This window comes from Salvia splendens, chromosome 21 (assembly GCF_004379255.2).
Source record: "Salvia splendens isolate huo1 chromosome 21, SspV2, whole genome shotgun sequence".
In the NCBI taxonomy this organism is placed as follows: Eukaryota; Viridiplantae; Streptophyta; class Magnoliopsida; order Lamiales; family Lamiaceae; genus Salvia; species Salvia splendens.
This window is the reverse complement of record NC_056052.1, coordinates 19,410,646-19,430,361: the sequence shown is the minus strand read 5'-3', so window position 1 is coordinate 19,430,361 and position 19,716 is coordinate 19,410,646. Positions and strand designations below refer to the sequence as shown.

The following is a 19,716-nucleotide window of genomic DNA, read 5'->3' as shown; positions in this document are numbered from 1 at the left end:
CTTAATGATAAAATAATTTTATATATTACGATAATATTTAGTTTTATCACAATTACACCCAATAATATTAAGTTTTTTCACATTTATACCCATTTGCTATAACTATGATTAATAAAAATTCATTTTTAGTAATTCATGACGAAAAAGTGAACCAATTTTTGATATAAATATATTTTAATATTATATTTCACTCTCTGCTATATATAAAACAATGCAAATTCATTCTTAACAACTGGTGACAAAAAATGTAGCTATAAATAGTAACAATGCAGATTTATAAATATTACTACTACAATATATTGTGTGTGGGAGAATGGATCGGTGAGGTGGAGCCTGGAGGAGGTAGTGGTGTTTGAACAAAATGAATTGGTGCTGTTAGCGGAGAAGGCCTATTTATGCGTTTCATTTGTTATTTTCTGCGTTTTATGCACAGCAGCATAAGCCTCGCAAAATTTTCTAGTGCGTCTTCTCAAAATTTCAAAACCCTACGATAATCCATCACTCCAATTTCTTTGCTAAGTTCTCAAAATTTCACAACATTTAGGATCAAGAGTTGTACGGGACAAAATTGCAGAGCTGATGGATGAGACCATACCGTTCAACACACTCCACAGTAGAGAGTACCAAGGCCATAAGAAAAAGGTGCAGCCCTCTCGCAAACCGCTCTCTTAATTTCTTTCGCTTGCTCTGTTTCCGCATCGCTCTTATTAATTACAATACAGGTGCATTCGGTGGCATGGAATTGCGCGGGCACGAAACTGGCCTCCGGTTCCGTTGATCAGACTGCCCGAGTTTGGCACATTGAACCTCATGGCCATGTAAAGATCCAATCATGCTTCATTTTGGTTTGCAGTAAGCTCTAGTTTCTATTGTTTGTTTCCGGTTGTGTTATTGTTTAAGCTCACAACGAATCTTGCTGCATATTGGGAACTCTTCTGCTACAAAGTATATAAGCGATCAGTTTGCAGAGAGATTGAGATGAAACTGGTTCAAAATGGGCTAAATTTGCTGCACGTGCTGTATAATTCCCTTGCATTGTGTCTCCAGTGTGGTACTAACTACTAAAGTAACCTTTTGGGCCAGCCTGCTTAGGATTACTATATTAATTTTGTTATCATGAAGCTTAGGGCTAAGTTTATGTATCACTTGGGGAATTGGAATTGAGAAGAGAATATAGAGGAAGGGTTTTTCAACTGACTTTATCTTGAATCCCAAATTCATCAAAACGGAGGATTCAAAATCCATTATATAGGAACGTTTATGTATATTGTTTTCACAATCTATAGCTCCAAATCTATTAATGTAGAAAGGAAAGCTTCATAAAGTGATAAAGTGGAGTTCATAGCAAATATCTGATCTATTTCGGTGGTTCTCGTACCTAGAATGTTTTTATTCTATGATAAGCTGCTCATTCGTGATGCACTACAAACGAAATTTTTACATGCTTAAATGGTCACAAGCTGGTAGATGTTATACAAGAACATTGAAGACTTGACTCACATCGCCTGGCTCTTTATTTAATTCTGTTTATGGCTGGGTGTTACGAAAGGAGAGTTTGGACTACAATAAACTATCATGCATTTGTTGATCTGTTTTATCTAATTTGGGACCTATGATTTAGTACAAAGGAGGGTACTTACTATAATTTGGGGGCTATTCATTCTGACATGTGGTTCCTCTGGCTTAAAAGGATTTGAAGAACTTGCAAGGAATTTGAGGAACATTTAAAAAGGAGGTATAGGATAGGTTCGAGCTTAGAGTAGCTTGTTATGCACCAAACCATTATTACTATAAATCCAATCTGTTAGAAATTGGAATTGTCCTTTCTAGATTGGATAACCTCTACACTTGAGTAAGAATTTAATCCTTGTACTGTCTTTTCTCCATTCATCGAATTACTTGTTTTTCTTTTCTTTCGAAAAGTTATGATTCTTGACTTTAGAGTTGGCATATTAAGTTTGGTCATCTTTTTTCGTGTGGAGCATATTGATAGAAGCAGAATAGATGGTAAACTGGCTGATGCATGTAAGGCGCAACTGGGGCGAAACTTAGTGTAGGAGTTTCATCCCCATGTTTTCATCAGTTTGTGTGAATTGCATGGTGCATTTGCTCAAGAAGTTCCTTTGTTGTTCATTATCTTGATATCGGAGGCTGATAGGCCTTTTGGTTTCTTAAAGTGAGTACATAACATCTAAATTTTAGTTTTACCATTTCTCATCTCACAAGTTTTAGGGCTTCCGTCTGTGATCATTGTGACTATGCTTGCTCTTGTTTTTTAGGTTTTGATAGATATGTAATCTGAGAATGCAGGGTAAGGCTAAAGATATTGAGCTGAAGGGGCATTCTGATAGTGTAGATCAGCTATGCTGGGATCCGAAACATGCAGATTTGATTGCAACAGCATCCGGTGACAAGACCGTTCGCTTATGGGATGCTCGTAGTAAGTTACGGTGCCCTAACTTAGACAATTTTGATAATCAGAAACTTCCGTTATGCGTTTATATTGAAGGCCTGGCATTTTTATTCTGATTTTAAGTTAAGCCATTAGATTTCTTTTGTGTTTATCATGGAGAACCTTAAATTAAATTTCAAGTTCAGTAAATAATTAATTTCAAAATTTTATATTATCAACTTTAATTGTCTGTGTCTGCTTTCCTCCCATTGTTGGATTTCAGATTTTAAGTATTAAAAATCCATTGTCGAATAATGGTAATTTATTTAATATCCTCCAATATAATGAAAATATGCGTGCCTACAAGGAACTTCATGGAGTTGGATATTATGTAGGGGGATATTAAATAAATTACCAATATTTGGCAATGGATTGTTAATACTTAAAATCTTAAATCCAACAATGGGAGGAAAACATGCCTACAAGGAACTTCATGGAGTTGGATATCATGTGACTTGCATGGCTCACCATCTCATCTGCCTCTCCTCCATAATTGCTTGGTTGGTGCTAAAAAATACTTTATGGTGTTTTTCCTGTGACTTGCAGGTGGAAAATGTTCACAGCAAGCAGAACTTAGTGGGGAAAACATTAATATTACTTATAAGCCTGATGGAACCCACATTGCTGTTGGTAATAGGGTAAACTATTTCTAACTCAGATTCTGTTGAATGATAACATTTGTTACTATCAGCACAAAATGGTCTCACTTGTTTTTTCTACGTACTTGAGGATGACGAGTTAACAATATTGGATGTACGCAAGTTTAAGCCCATACATAAGCGCAAGTTCAACTATGAGGTATAAATTTCAACTGACTCATTCTTGTATGTCATTCCTTCACCAGTTTCCAGAAATGTCCAATTGTTATACATTTAGGAGGTGCTTAGTACGATATAATGTAATGAAGGGGGAACAAAATGAGGTATGAACCAAATGGCAGACCTTATGTGATTCCTATGCTTGGTATGCACAGAGAATGCAAAAGTAATTGAATCTTGGTTCCTCGATTGATTTCATTCGTATGATGCTAAATCTTGTAATTTGTAATTGCACCAGCAAAGAAAGACACTAGGTTTAATAAGGTACAAATTGTTAATACCATGGGTTGAGGAAGGAATGACTATTCCTAATCTGGTAAGAATGGTAATTCATAAGAAAAGATCATAGCAAGCAAATGAATGGAATGGAGGTAGGAATGGCCATTCCATTCCTCTTCTTTTACTTCATACAAAACATCTCCTTAGTCTTCATATAGTTATAGTTATTCTCTTTCGTAACAACTAGATAAACTTTTACCTTTTTTTTCCGAGTGTTCCCTTTTTTATTTTCAATTGTTGTTGATTCTTTTTGGTTGCAAAAAATACATGTGCCATTTCTTTCCATTTGACAAGTCAAGTTATAATATTGAGCTCTTTCTCTTACAAGGATTAAGTTATTTTTAACTTGAGTCTTTCAGTGGTTGGACAAATTAAATTTGACCCATCTCAATTCCTGTTATCGGTATTCTGACTGAAGCAGCATATCTTGCTACTCTTACTTCCATGCTCTGCCTGTTTAATATCAGAATGGTGCAAGACACTGAAATATAAGGAGAGATATTTTAATGCCAACATTCACCTTTTGTTACGTATCAGGTGAATGAGATAGCATGGAACATGACGGGTGATATGTTCTTTTTAACTACTGGGAATGGTGAGAAAGAAAAAGGTCATGTTTTTGTTGTCTTGTCTTGACTTTGCTGTTTGATGCCTGACCATGTACCCCCCCGCGCCCCTCTCCTTTTTCTGGTTTTGCTCCATCGTAGGTACTGTTGAAGTGCTTGCCTATCCATCACTCCGAGCAGTTGGAACCCTCATGGCTCATACAGCAGGTTGCTATTGTATTGCGATTGACCCGGCAGGAAGGTGCGCCTCAGATCAACATCTGATTCCTTTTTTCTATGCGTATATTAAAATAGACTGGTCATTCTATGTATCCAGGCCGTGCAACTGTGTAAACCTTATCTAATATGAGGGGGTTGACCTCGGAGTAAAAAAATGATTGCTAGATGTCAATACAATCTTTCTGGAACTATTTTTTGTCCTTGTGTAGGTATTTTGCTGTCGGAAGTGCCGACTCATTAGTCAGCCTCTGGGATATAAAGGAGATGCTTTGTGTCCGTACATTCGCAAAACTCGAGTAAGATGTTTTCTCCTTCTATCTTCTGAAACCTTCCCCATGGCTTCTCCACTAAGATCCTGATTTTGTGCGAATCTCATCAAGTTGAGAATACTTGGGCCGTTTCTTTATCTTTCTAGGTGGCCTGTTCGGACTATTAGTTTCAATCACACTGGAGAATACATTGCTTCTGCCAGTGAGGACTTGTTCATTGATATTGTGAGTATGCCTGAATTTGTATGCTCTAGCTTTAATATGGCACTTTGATACCGATCAATTTCCTGCAATATCTGTTCCCTGTTCTAGTTTTATCTTTTACTTGTTTATTGTTTTAAGACTATAGTCATTAGTTAAAGATATGTTCATCTCTTGGAGTTTGTGTTTCTTAGAGAGATTATTATCAATGTCAACCCGTATTAGTGGACGTATCAATATATGATAATTCAACTGTCAACACTAAATATAGATGAGAATGAACAAAATTGCGTACGAGAAAAATAGATATAGATTATATGGAATATTCGAGTAAAATAAGGATATTCCACAACTACAAGTGACCCCATAATTGAGATCATGCTGCAGTAGTGTGGAATTTCGTATTGTCAGCTATAATGAATTATGCTAAATTTTCCACAGTCCAGTGTTCACACAGGCCGACCAGTCCACCAAATTCCATGCCGTGCAGCCATGAACAGTGTGGAGTGGAATCCCAAGTACAACTTACTTGCATATGCTGGAGACGACAAGAACAAATACCAGACCGATGAAGGTATTATTCTTTTCAAGGATAGGTAAATGTGAATGAAGTTCCCTTTCTATGAAAAATCACCTTGCTGTTGTAATGATGACCAGGTGTTTTTCGAATATTTGGCTTTGAGAGCGCCTAGCTTTCTTTACCTTGCCCGACTACTGCTGAGAGCTGCAAGAGCCCAACCCGTGTAACTCAATGTGGCAAGACATGTCTCATTTCTGGAAAAAATGAACACACTCTATACTTAATCCTTTGCTTGCTTGAATTTTTGTTATATCAGGACGTAGACTTTTTACTTCGCCTTTTGAACTGGAGCTGGGTCTAGCCTTCTACACTTTGATACAGTAATGTAATCTAACAAACAGAGATTAATATACTCAGTCAATAGTTATTTAGGTGCAGGGCACAGGAATGTCGTTTACATGCATTGAGCAGACCTTGTTGCCAGGTTACACTATCCCAATTTTAGATATGCCAAAAGTATTGTTTCCATGATAGACTAGACAAAATTATGATGTAGATAGAAATTTCGAAGCATAACTAAACAATATACTAGAAAATATGTACACATTCATGTCATCACAAAAATGACAGTTAAGCCTAGATAATAATTCTATCTTGGATCCATCCTCCCTACCAACCGCATATATTTGGTATGCTGTAAAAATGACCATCACCCTTGTACAATCGCTGCTCCTCCGTCCCACTTTAGGAGAATGTAATATTGTCTTTTGTATTTGTAATTGAGTTGTTTTTTATTTTCGGAAATCCCTAGCTATGAGTTAAGTATTTTATCATTTGGTAAAAATCAACTCTTTAAATAGTGCTTGTAAATTTTGTTCTTTTTCATACTTTATTCAATATTCATTTATTAACTTTATTATTTTCATACTTTATTCAATATTCAATATAAATAAAAAGGGTTTTTGGCAGTAAAAACCATAAACTTTTCTCGAATTCTGGTTTTTTCCCACCAACTTTAAGATTGATTTTTAAAACCACGAACTTTCGATTTGTTTGCTATTACCAACCCAACCCGAATACCAAATCTTCGGTGCAAAATTGTCCAACGTGGAAACTCGTAAATATGACTTGGAAATTGATTTTATGCCTGTGAAATAACACTATTTTTTGAATTAAAATTTAAAATTAAATAAATAATCTTTAAAGAATTTCTGGAGATGCAATCTGCCATTTTCGAGCTCCTTAGAGCATCCACAACCGTGCTCTTGCCCGCGGCACGGTTGTGGGCCCGACCCCACTTTTTCTGCCTGCTCTCTGGCAAGAGCACAACACCCACAGTTGTGCTCTTCCGCAAGAACGAGCACAATTAATTTAAAATTCAATTACACAAAAACATTTCCATAATACTAAAATTTATTAAAAAACCACAATAAATATAACAAATTACAAATAAAATAAAAAAGACATAATTAAAATCCTAAAAATTAAAAATTACATAATTAAAATCCTAAAAATTAAAAATTACAAAATTAAAATACTAAAAATTAAAAATTACATAATTAAACTCCTAAAAATTAAAAATTACATGATTATTGGCTAATATTACCCGAGGAAGACTACGCATCCGGCGGCACCAACCCCAATTGTTTTTTGAGATCCAATATCATGTCCTCGTGCGTTTGAAGTTGCGTGGGGGTCATAGTTGACCTATCGGCCATATTGAGTTGGGTCAAAAGGGCCCACAACGAGGTTATGCCGTTGCCCAATCGCCGCGCGACACGTCAGCTGCTCGCTGGTGCGGCGCGAGCGCAGCGGCGGCTAGACACATCCGTTCCAGCGGCGCGGACGGCGGTGGCGACGGCTGCCACCGTATAATCTCTTCCTCAATTCTCTCTCGCCTTATAGCCAGAAGCTCTCTTTGCACGCTCTTCTCGCTCCACTAACCCACTAACAACCCAACCTCTGCTTCAACCCTTCCTTCTTTTTCATCCAATCAAAACCATCAAATTACCAAAAAAATCGAAACTTGCTTAGTCGGAGAAGTCGAAAATGGGGAAAGTTCCAGAGATCCTCAAAATGTAGAAGAGGGAAGTATCGCATTCGTGGACGACGAAGAAGATGAAATTAGGACCGTTCAAGATTCCCATTTGGAGGGTTTGAGAAAATCGGTAGAGTTGAGCTTAACTAGCAGCGAAATCGTGGAGGAAGTGTGTAGTTAAGAGTAATTTGAAGGCCATGAAGGATCACATAAATCTCAATCCTCAGGAAAAGAAGAGCTCGGGAGGGAAAATTTGGGCTGCTGCATCTGTTTTCAGCAAAAAATGGAATAACCGGAGAAGGAAACACAAGGTCAAGAAACAGAGCAATGGCAGAAACCTAGCTACATGGCGCCGCTGACGATGCGGCTGAGGCTTCCGAGGTCGAAGTAGTTGAGGGGGGAGCGGCAGCGTCGGAATTCCTCATGAGTGGTGTGAAATGGGAATAATGAAAAGATGAAGGGTGGGAAATGGGAATATGGCAAAATAGTATACAGACACGTGGCATTGCCAAATAGGACTTCTTCACTTACGATTTTACTGTCAAATAGGATTAAAAATGACACATAAATCGGTCGGGTTTCACCTCTGACCCGCTGTGGAAAGAAGCAAACGAATCGAAAGTTTGTGGTTTTAAAAATCAATCCTAAAGTTGGTGGGAAAAACTGAAATTTGGGAAAAGTTTATGATTTTTAAGGCCAAAAACCCAAATAAAAATTCATAATATGTAAAAGAAATTTATAATCATATATTCCAATATTATACTCCATTTTTTATGAGTATGTAGCAATATATGTCGAATTTCATTATGAATATTTTATGATTATGATTTTAATATGCCTCGTGCACTCCATTTTTAATAAAACATAGTAGTATTTAAAATATCATTATTTGCAGAAGGCGCGCACTCTGTGTAATAAATTGAAATCAAATACTATAAAATAATAGCATACCCAATTTAAATTATGGTATTTAAACTGAAATTTAATAGGAACACGAAATGATATTTTATTGGATTTTTAACCATGAGATGTGATCAATTTTCGATCTCAATAATTTTATGAAATAAAAGACACAGTAATTTTATTAGATAAATTATTAACATTGATTGATGCACAAAACAATAATTATAGTAATTAAAATAAATTATTTATAAATTAAATTGATTAGTTTACTAAGTAAATAATTTAGCATAACAAATTAAATTTTGTTATGATAAGCATAGATATATAATTTGAACTCTAATAATAAAACCATTTTAAACTTAGAGCATACTTAATCAAATAAAACTATGATTTTTTATTTATTTCTTTTATTCATTATAAAAACACAGACACAACAACTTTACAACTTTAATAAAAATTATATCAAATTATGAAATAAATAAGAATCAATGAGTCAAGCAAAAGGCATATATAGTCATGGATATTATCATCAACCAACAAATATAACAATCACCTATTTAAATTTTTGTTTATTTAACCATCAACAAAAACAAAAAATACGTAAATCATTAATGAGCTATCAACACTGGACCATGATGACATTATGAGTTTTAAAACTAAGAAACTCACTGATGACAAAAGTAAATTCTTAAAAAATGGAGAAATTTACTAAATGAGAAAGGTAAATTCTTAAAAATTAGCCCAACATTGACATTGTTATCCCATGCTTCCTCCGTCCCAAAAAAATGTCACACTTGTGAAACGACACAGGGTTTTAGGAGGTTTTATTTTGTGTGTTAGGTAATATTTATTTTATTGTGAGAGGAAACTTTTTCTGAAAATGAAAAATGTGACATTTTTAATGGTACAAACTAAAAAGGAAAGTGAGACATTTTTTATGACGGATGGAGTACTATCTAGGGTTAAAATAGAAACGAATCTACTACCGCTTATCACTGCTTCTTTCTCCCCAAATCAACCGCCGCCTCCATCTTCAGCCTGATTCCGTCCTTATTCCCTGACCATGTCGACCTAAAGAAGGTAAAGAATGAAAACACCGTTAAGAATAGCCAATGGAAAAAAAAAGAAAAGGAAAAGAAGCCGCCGGAGTGGAGACTCACCACCACTTTCGCCATACACCATCATGTTAATTTTTCCTTATAGAGGGTTGCTTGCATGTTTTGGCTCAGTTACTCAATTTTGAATTCAAATGTGATGATTATTTCAACTAACAAAAAATTTCTTAATATTTGAAATACTCCGTGTAAAAATAAATTGGAATGTGTATTTTAATCCATTCTATTCTACTAACCAACATTTTCATTTCTATTTCACTTGTTTTACAGTACCTTTCTTTGATATACTGCAGATATTTTAGTCAGGAATGACTTGAATATTTTTTGCCTTTCATTGCTTACTCACTTTCACACCCCTCAAGATTTTTGCAAGTGTATAACCACTGGTTAACAATTGCTTAGGAATAGAATAAAAATAAAAATAAAAATATAGTACCAAATTTATAAATATGAGTTAAAGAATATAGTAAAATATGATCAACCAGAAAAATCATTAAACTGGGCGGCAATTTTCATCAGCCAAAACTGTGACTTTATAGATTAATAGATATCACAAAACCGTATATCAATTTTTCCAATGCAGAGTATATTTTCGTTTTGCATATTTTCAATTTCTTAATGAGTTGTAAAAAAATTAGTTTTTAAATCGTTAAATTACAAAGAAATGAAAAACAAGTATGAGAAAAACTGATATTATGCGGTAATAATGCAAGAAGACATATATATGCATTTGTTTTTTTTAAAAAAAGAACTTAGACACGCTTCTTTAGGCATAACAACCCCGCATTTTTTGTTCAAATTTATCAGCCCATTTACATACTATACACAATTAAATCTAGGAGTACTAAATAAAACCCTTAAATAACGTGGTTTCTTCATCTCTCTTTTTCGTTTTTTTAGCTGTGTGATGATTCCGCGAATTTCTGATGATGATAAATGCTCGTAAAAATAAATTACGACACGGTGAATTTACGTGGTTCGATTTACTGAAGTAAATCTACGTCCACGGGAAGAAGGGAGGGCAAGATTGTATTGCTTGATCTGGGAGTACAGCTTACAACACAGACTTGCTATATGCTTTTATCTCTAAAGAGTTTTAACCCTTTTCTATCTGATCTAAGTTCTATTTATACATTGAACTAGGATCGTGGTTTGCAGCCCCACTAACAAGATCGTGGGTGAGCAATAACTGCTCAATAACTGCTTCATACCACTAAATAGATCGTGGGTATAGTGGAGGTCGTGGAGGCCTTTCATGAGTCCACTAACTCCTAGTTCGGTCGAATGCTGAGACCGAACTGCTGGACTTTACCGATCAACTCTTGCCGATCTGAGAGGAGAGCTTGACTGGTCGGCTTTTACCGAGCTGTAGGCTGAGTCCGAACTCTTTGGTCGTGCCGAACTCTTTGGTGCCGAACAGATACTCTTTCTTGGGCTCTGGGCTGATGGGCCGTCACTGTTATTGGGCTTGCCATTAGGGTTTAGTTCGTACCCCATCACTACCCCCCCCGAAAAGCGGAGTGAATCACTTCGGCGAGGTGAGTCACTTCGGCATTCTGGATAATGGTAAGGGGGAGGCTGACGTCAGGGGACGTGCCTTGCGCGTGCCTGCATTAAATGCGACAGTAAAATCCGGCCGTTGAATCCTGAAAAGGTGGGATTCGAAACGGCGCAACGATCTCGAAATCTTTCCCGAATCTGATAAATATGCTCCTTTTTCCTCATTTGAACACCTTTGCTGTTGCGTCTTCTATACTCTCTCTTTCTCGAGAAATTTTCTTCCGCTTTCAAGAGCTTCTTCAGACTTTCTTCACCTTCAAAAAGTAAGAAAAATGTCTTCTTCTTCTTCGGAGTCGGGTAGCGGTAGGAAAGGGGATAAGGGGTCTTCTGGCCGGAAAGAGTCCGGGGAGAAGACCGTAGAGTATTTCCCTAGTATTTTGAGTAAGGATACTGTGATATCCCTACCCGAAAAATACTTTTTTCCTGGGGGGAAGGCAGTGGTACCTGACGGTGATCATAGGGCTGACTCCCCGCCGGAGGGGTACGCCACCGTGTACGAGGCCTGCTTAGAATGCGGGCTTCGTTTCCCCCTCCCTTCTGCCTTTATAGATTTACTAGATTTTTTTCAGCTTCCTTTAGGCCAAGTGACTCCGAACTCTTGGAGGCACTTGTCGGCCTTCGCTGCCGAACTCCGTAGGTTAGGAAGGGATTTGTCTTTGAAGGCGATCCTTAAATTCTTTCAATTTAAGAGGAAGGGGTCTTGGTTTTACTTGATCCCTTTACAGCCCTTTAGAGCCTTTTGTAAAACGAAGTGGCCGAAGTGGCAAAATCGCTTCTTCTATTATGATAGGACCGCGGCTCCTAGTTTTCCCTGGAGAGGGCCGGAGTCCGTTATCCGTCACCCTCGGCCTGAACCGTTGGACGAGCTCGATGGCGAGCTCAACAAGATTCCCATAGTTAGGAAACAATACCCGGAGTCTGAGCTCGTCAAGGGCGACGTCGTGTTCGACATCTCGTCTTCGGACGAAGAGGCCGAGGGTGAGGATTTCTCTTTATCCTTATGCTCTACTGCTTTAACGAAGAAAATCTGACTTTGCTTTCTTGCTTTTTGGCAGTGTACATGCTGAGTAAGGCTAGCCGCAAATCTTCGGAGTCCAAGGAGCCAGAGAGGCCGAAAACCACCAGCTCGGCGTCTGATGCCGAGAGGACTCCGAAAAGGCAAAAAACCTCTTCGGATCCGAAGAAGCCGGAGTCGACTTCGGCAAAGGGGAGGGGGAAGGCCCAGAAGCCCCCGAGAGCGCCAGAGAAAGATGTGGTCTTGGCGCCTCCTTCGGAACATATCTGTGAGCCGTTTTTATGGCCCACGGACTTCGCCGAGGTGAATTCTCTTCTTGATTTTCTGGCCTTGCTTTTTTCCTGTATTTTTTGTGGCCCCTTTGTTGACTTTTTTCTTTATTCATTTTCAGAGGAACGATATGCTCTCCAAGCTCGTCGCCGTCGAACTCTCCAAAGCGTCCAATGACTATGCCGAGATGCAGAGGAAGTTGGCGGCTGCTTGTCATCGGGCCGAACAGGCTGAGGCTAACTTTGAGAAGGCCAGAGCTGCTAGGATTTCGGCCCAGGATGAAGCTCAGTTTGCCAAAAACCAGCTCGTCATCCAGCGAGAGCAGACGAAGCGGAGCGATGCTGCTGCCGTGGTTGCCCAAGGGGAGGCTCTCCGTGTTTACACGGAGAAACTCTTTTTGAGCAGCCAGTTCTCGGCCTTTGTCGGTAGCCTGGTAAGGCTAATTGCCGATAAGGGCGAGCAGGGGGCCGACGTCGTGTTGCCTCTGTACAGCCGAGAGATAGCAGCTCGGCTTCAGAATCTGCCGCTCCTTGAGGAGCTCGCTTCATCCTCGGTCCTGCTTTCTGCAGACCGAGTCCGGAGTTGTCGAGCTGATCGGGACGAGAACCTGGAGGCTATCTTTGCCTCCGTGGGACCCGTTTCACCCGCTTCGACTTACAACGGAGAGGGTGAGGCCGAGCCGCTGGAGCTGGAGGCCGAAGTCGAGCGGGCCGGGCATCCGGAGAAGGAAGCCGATCAGGAGGCGGAGGCGAGGCCGGCAGGAGGCGAGGCCGAGGCTGAGGTAGCTCAGGAGAAAGAAGCTGAACCAGACCAAGGAGCCGGAGACGAAGCTGTTGGAGTATGATTTCGTCTCCCTTCTCTTAGTCTAGTTTCTTCCTTGTAAAATGGCCTTGAAGCCCTCCTAGTGTAAAAATTTTCCTTGTGAATGAAAAATTCTCTACACTTGTCTTCGTATAGCTTTTCGTACTCGCCTTTATTCCTGTTGTATTTTACTATCTGCTCGGTACAGCTGCCGAACTAATATAGCTGCTTTGTACTCAAGGAGATGGAGATACTTCACTGGAAACGGCTGTACTCTTCGGCTTTAGACGAAGCTGAGAAAAGAGCTATAGCCGATCAGACGAAGAATGACGAGCTTCTGGCTCGTTTAGTGAAGCTGGAGGCCGATAATAAGGACTTAGAGTCCGATAAGAAGGATCTGGAGGCCGAGCTGAATACGACCATTGCTGAGAGGACTGCGTACGAGGATTACATCCGTGTGCGCGGGGGCTTGACCATATCAGATGTTCAGAGTCGAGTTGACGAACTGTGGGAGGAATATCATGTACTCCGGAGGAACAATGCGCTGGAGAGCTCGGCTTGCCAACAAGTTGTGAAATCATTACGGCGCTGGGCTTCTCGGTACGACATTGTTCTTTCTCGGCGCCCCTCCATAGAAAGATTCCTTCGACATATCGTGGCAACAGATGCTCGCACTCCAGATCAAACCTCTGGTTCCCTTGTTCAAAATCCTACTTCCAGTCAACAACGAACTCCGGAACAGCCGGAAACGTCAAGACGAGAACGGGCTCAGGAACAACCGGAATCGTCAAGACAAGGACGGACTGAAATTCGCCGAGGAGTTGTGACTATGAGCGAGCAAGATCAGCAGATGATTATTGCAGAGACTCTTCATCGCCGAGGTGTTAGGACTTCTCGGGCTCGGGGAAGAGGCGTTGGGTCGAGGATAGCATCTCGTCGACCTGCTTATTCTTCATCTGCTCGGAACAACCGAACTCGGCTTCCAGAGGATTTTGCAGATAGGTGGCTTAACTTCAGCAACCCTGGACAGTAGAATAGTCCTTTGTAATAGCGTAACGCCATTTTGTAGGGTAGCTGAGTTGTATGCCGAACTTTGAAAAATGAAATTTTGTTTTCGCTTCTAACACTGTATTTACAGCTTAGCGAAAAAATTTCATCGTACTTGTCCTCGGTCTTATGAAGTAAACTTCTTTGACCGGACTTGGTCCTTGGTCTTATGAAGTAAACTTCTTTGACCGGACTCGTCTTTGGTCTGATGAAATAAACATCTTTGACCGGACTCGTCTTTGGTCTGATGAAATAAACATCTTTGACCGGACTCGTCTTTGGTCTGATGAAATAAACATCTTTGACCGGACTCGTCTTTGGTCTGATGAAATAAACATCTTTGACCGGACTCGTCTTTGGTCTGATGAAATAAACATCTTTGACCAGACTTGGTTTGTGTTCTAATTTGGCGATTTTTGTCGCCGGGATCGAACTTTCCCTTGTCCTAATTCGGCGAGTTTTATCGCGTGGATCGGACTTTCCCATTTAACCGAAGTGGTCTTATGCAGTAAACCTCTTTGACTAGACATGGTCGTCCCCGGTCTTATGAGGTAAACTTCTTTGACCGAACTTGGTCGTCCTAATTCGGCGAGGTTTATCGCGTGGATCGGACTTTCCCTTATTGCAGTTCGTTTCAGACGAAGTGCTTGTTAAGCTGAATTGCGGTCTTGTATCCTCCTTGGAAGCTTGGACTCACAATCGTTGGCTTATTGCAGTTCGTTTCAGACGGACTGCTTGTTAAGCTGACTTGTGGTCTTATATCCTCCTTAGAAGCTTGGACTCACAATAGTCTTTAATAATCGATCTAAAAAGGGGATCAGTCTTTAAAGAACGATATACCTTGGTACCATTTGTAAGAGACGACAAGCACATAGAGACAAAACACATAGAGAAAAAAAGAAAAAGACGAAAGAAAAAACTTTAAACTTTTTATAAAACGACAAGTAAAAGGTACAAGTAAAAACAAACAAATAAAAACATGTACCCCTATGACCGAACTAGACACAAGACAGACTGACCGGACTTTGTCTCTTACAAGTGGAACTTCTTGAGGTTGGAGACGTGCCATGTTCGGGGTACTTGTTCTCCTGACATGTGAGTCAATTTATAAGACCCTTTGCCGAGGACTTCTGACACCCGATACGGACCCTCCCATGTGGGTTCGAGTTTGCCCAGCTTTTCTGCTCGGCTTACTTCGTTGTTTCTCAAGACGAGATCTCCCACTTGAAATTGAAGCTTTTTCACCCTTTGGTTATAATACCGGGCTACTTGCTCCTTATACTTGGCTGCTTTTATGCACGCCAATTCTCTTCTTTCTTCGGCGAGATCTAGTTCGGCTCTCAGTCCGTCGTCATTCATTTCTGAGGAGAAATTTAGAGTTCGGGGACTGGGTACGCCGATCTCCACCGGAATTACGGCTTCAGTGCCGTACACCAGACTATACGGGGTTTCACCGTTGGAGGTTTTGGGTGTAGTTCGGTAGGACCACAGGACTTGAGGGAGATTTTCTACCCATTGTCCTTTGGCTTGTTCTAACCGAGCTTTTAACCCTTTCACCAGAATCCGGTTCGTTACTTCCGTTTGTCCGTTTGCTTGGGGATGGGAGACCGAAGTGAACCGCTGTTGAATGTTCAGCTCTTGGCACCAATTCTTGAACGTCTTGTCGGTGAACTGAGTCCCATTATCCGAGATGAGGATGTGGGGTATGCCAAATCGGCACACTATGTTCTTCCAGACGAAGTCCAATGCCTTTGAGCTCGTTATCGTAGCTAATGGTTCAGCCTCCACCCACTTCGTGAAGTAGTCCACGGCAACGATAAGGAATTTCATTTGCCGAGGAGCTTGAGGAAGTGGCCCCACTATGTCTATGCCCCATTGCATGAAAGGCCAAGGGCTTTGCATAGTGTATAGATCGGTCTGCGGCATCCTTGGGACATTTGCATGAATTTGGCACTTCGTACACTTCTTGACGAGCTGCACTGCCTCTTGTACCATGGTTGGCCAATAATATCCCCATCTCAGAACTTTTTTAGCTAAAGCTCTGGCTCCGATGTGGCTACCGCACGATCCTTCATGAACTTCTCTGAGGATGTAGTCCGTCTCTTCTGGTCCTACGCACCGCAATAACGGCTGGAGGTAAGACTTTCTAAAGAGGACTCCTTCATGAAGTTCGTACCGAAGTGCTCGGCATGTGATCTTCCGAGCTTCTCTTTTATCCTCGGGCAATTGTCCTTGATCCAGATACTGCAAGATCGGCGTCATCCAGTTCGGCGAGCTGGATACTGAATGTACCTCGGCTTCATCAATGCTTCGATGCATTAATTCTTCCGCCTTTGAGTTCGGATCTGAGGCCAACTTACTTAAGGTATCTGCTCGGCTATTTTCCGCTCTGGGAATACGGATTATCCGAAAATAGGAGAAACTTCGGCTGATGCTTTGCGCTTTGTCCAAATACTTCTTCATTCTCTCGTCACGGGCTTCACTTGTACCCAACATGTGATTTACTATGACTTGTGAATCACAATGGACTTTGAGAGATTTGACGAGCAGACTTTGCGCTAACTGGAGTCCGGCCAGGAGGGCTTCGTACTCGGCTTCATTATTAGTAGTGGGGAATAGGAACCGAAGTGAGTAGGTTACCTCGTGTCCGTCGGGAGCGACAAGTAAAATACCAGCTCCACTTCCCATCTTGTTTGAAGCTCCATCTACGAATCCGCTCCAGCAGTCCGGCGGCTCTATTTCGGATTCCAAGGGCTGTGCTAGTTCGGCATTGGCAGAATTCTTCTGTTCGGCAATAACAGGAATTGCTTGATCGAACTTTGCTTCTGCAAGAAAATCTGCCAAGGCTTGTCCCTTGATGGCTTTCCGAGGTAGATATTCAATTGTGTGCTCTCCCAACTCTATAGCCCACTTGGCGATTCTGCCTGATGCTTCTGGTTTGGTCAACACTTGCCGAAGTGGCAGATCAGTTAAGACGCATACCTTGTGAGCATAGAAGTATGGCCGCAGTCTCCTTGCTGCATTTACTAATGCCAGAGCAATCTTTTCCAGTGGTTGATACCTGGTTTCTGGACCTCTTAATGCTCGGCTTGTAAAGTAGATGGGAAGCTGCTTTAGGCCTTCTTCTCGTACAAGCACCGCGCTGATGGTTTGATCCGATGCCGCTAAGTATAAGAATATTACTTCGGCTTCGGCTGGAGCAGAGAGCATAGGAAGCTCGGCTAGATAACTTTTGAGCTCGTCAAAGGCCTTTTTCTGCTCGGCTCCCCACTCGAACTTTGGTGCCTTTTTCAACACCTTGAAGAACGGCAGTTGCTTTTCGGCTGCTTGGGAAAGGAATCGATTCAGTGCGGCTAGACATCCGGTTAGCCTTTGCACGTCATGTATGGACTTCGGCATTGCCATGTTCTGAACGACTTGAACTTTTGAGGGGTTTGCCTTGAGTCCGTCCTTTGAAACCCAACAACCCAGAAACTTTCCCGAATCTACCAAAAAGGTACACTTTTGGGGATTAAGTTTGAGGTTGGCTTTCTTGAGCACGTTGAGAGTGGACTTGAGGTTGTGCTCGTACTCCGAGGTGCTTTTGCTCTTGACGACTATATCGTCAACATACACTTCGACCTCCTTTCCAATCAGGTGCCGAAAAAGCTTGTCTACCATCCTTTGATAAGTGGCTCCGGCATTCTTTAAACCGAATGGCATCTTTTTATAAGCGAAAATGCCGAAATCAGTAATGAAGGCCGTTTTTGAAGCGTCAATCTCATCCATTAAAACTTGATGGTATCCTTTGTACAGATCAAGAAAACAAAAAATTTCAAAGCCTATCAAAGCTTCTACTTTTTTATCTATGTTCGGAAGGGGATAGCAATCTTTGGGACAGTGCTTATTTAGATCGGTGAAATCTATGCACATCCGCCATCCTCCTTCCTTTTTCTTGATCATGACAGGATTGGCCACCCACGAAGGATACTTCACTTCGAATAACACATCCGCCTTCAATAATTGACGGACTTCGTCATGGATGACTTGACTTCGTTCTGCCGCAAAGAGTCTTTGCTTCTGTTTTATCGGCCGGACTGAAGGATCAATATTTAACCGATGAGTGATTACCTCGGGGGGCACTCCGGTCATGTCCAACGGAGACCATGCAAAGACGTCTTTATACTCCTTGAGGAGCTGGATGGTTTTTTCCCGAAGTAGGGGCGTTCCCGCGAAACCGATCTTAACCGTTCTGGATGGATCGTCTTCGTACAGCTGAACTGTCATCGAGTTCGGCTCCGGTATGACTTCGGTCATCGCCTCTGACTCCGGCTGCTGTGATTGCTATGCTTGGTGGTGCCGATCTGACTGCTCGGCACTTCTAAGCGCAATTTGCAGACATTCCTTTGCTCTCTTTTGGTCACCTCGGATGACCGCTATCCCTCCTTTAGTAGGGATCTTGATGGTGAGGTGATAGGTGGAGCAAACGGCCCGAACTGTGTTGAGCCAGTCTCTTCCCAGGATGACGTTGTACGGGGACCGAGCTTTCACCACGAAAAACTCAATCATCGTACTGGAGCTAGTAGGCGCTTTCCCCACCGTGATCGGAAGGCTGATAATACCTTCAGGGCGGGTGTCCTCCTGGGCGAAACTCTTCAGGGGAAGCGGAGCCGGACTGAGCCGAGCTGGGTCCACTTCTAGTTTGTCGAAGCACTCTTTAAAAGAATGCTAACCGACGCTCCTGTATCCACAAACACCCTGTGGATCAGTTTGTTTGCCACTCCGGCTTGGATGACAATGGCGTCTTGGTGAGGAGAGATGGCCGGGACGGGATCAGCAGCCGAGAACGTAATCACTTCGTCCTGCTTCAGCCTTTTATGCGTTGGCTCCTCTCGATTGGAGCCTCTGCGTTCTGACTTTAGGGACGACTTGGTCTTCCCGGCAGGAAGCGCATCAATAGTCTGGATTACTCCATCATATTGCGGCTCGTCATCGTCTTCGGGATCCGGCTGCCTTTTCGGATCCTGAGGAGCGCAGTTCGCACCACTCTGCTTTTTATTCTTCTTTGACTGCTTGCTTTGGTATTTTTTCAATGTCCCTGCCCTCACAAGAACATCGATACCTGCAGCCAAGTTTCTGCACTCCTCGGTATCGTGACCGTGGTCTTGATGGTAGGAGCAGTAGTTATCCTGGGGTCGGCGCGCGGCTGATTTCGTCATCCGCTTTGGCTTTTCGAACAGGTCAGAGTGCAGTTCGAAAATTTCCGCTCTCGGCTTGTTCAGCGGTACGAACTGAGCGGGCGACTTCTCGGGATTGAGACGAGGTCCCAATCTGTCTTGCACCGGTGCCCTTTGAATTCTTTCAAATGGAGTCCGGCGAGGATGCCCCTGATCGCTATGATCGGGCTTCCTTCTGTCTCCTCGGGTCGATGAGCTGTCTAACGACCGTTTGCGACGGTCTGCCTCATCGGCCCGGGAGTACTGGTCCGCAATGTCCCACATTTCCTGAGCTGTCTGCGGACCGCACTCAACGAGCTTCCTGTAGAGAGCTCCGGGCAAGATTCCATTTTGGAATGCCGAGATGACAAGCAGATCGTTGAGATCGTCTACTTGCAGGCATTCCTTGTGGAATCTTGTCATAAAGTCGCTGATTTTTTCGTCGCGA

The 19,716-nt window shown here is 41.7% G+C and overlaps 1 protein-coding gene across 2 annotated transcripts; it reads left to right on the top strand.

Moving 5' to 3' along the window:
- The first annotated feature begins 301 nt into the window (after window positions 1-301).
- On the top strand, window positions 302-5,857 carry LOC121783604 (THO complex subunit 3-like). Of its 2 annotated transcripts, none has more exons than XM_042181730.1 (12): window positions 302-459; window positions 545-642; window positions 723-818; window positions 2,311-2,440; window positions 2,999-3,090; window positions 3,182-3,250; window positions 4,087-4,144; window positions 4,257-4,356; window positions 4,544-4,630; window positions 4,750-4,828; window positions 5,251-5,378; window positions 5,462-5,857. In XM_042181730.1, exons 1-11 carry the CDS (start codon window positions 396-398, stop codon window positions 5,374-5,376), a joined length of 999 nt encoding a protein of 332 aa, XP_042037664.1. In that variant the 5' UTR covers window positions 302-395; the 3' UTR covers window positions 5,377-5,378; window positions 5,462-5,857. The 2 variants fall into 2 exon arrangements, with proteins under 2 accessions (XP_042037664.1, XP_042037663.1); XM_042181729.1 differs by having other exon boundaries at window positions 5,246-5,378.
- Window positions 5,858-19,716: the final 13,859 nt, after the last annotated feature.

Bases quoted from the DNA above. Each gene is read 5' to 3' on its own strand.
- LOC121783604 (XM_042181729.1), top strand. From the start codon at position 396: ATGCGTTTCATTTGTTATTTTCTGCGTTTTATGCACAGCAGCATAAGC. The intron at 3,091-3,181 runs GTAAACTATTTC...TACGTACTTGAG, and splicing joins ACATTGCTGTTGGTAATAGG to GATGACGAGTTAACAATATT. The intron at 3,251-4,086 runs GTATAAATTTCA...GTTACGTATCAG, and splicing joins AGCGCAAGTTCAACTATGAG to GTGAATGAGATAGCATGGAA.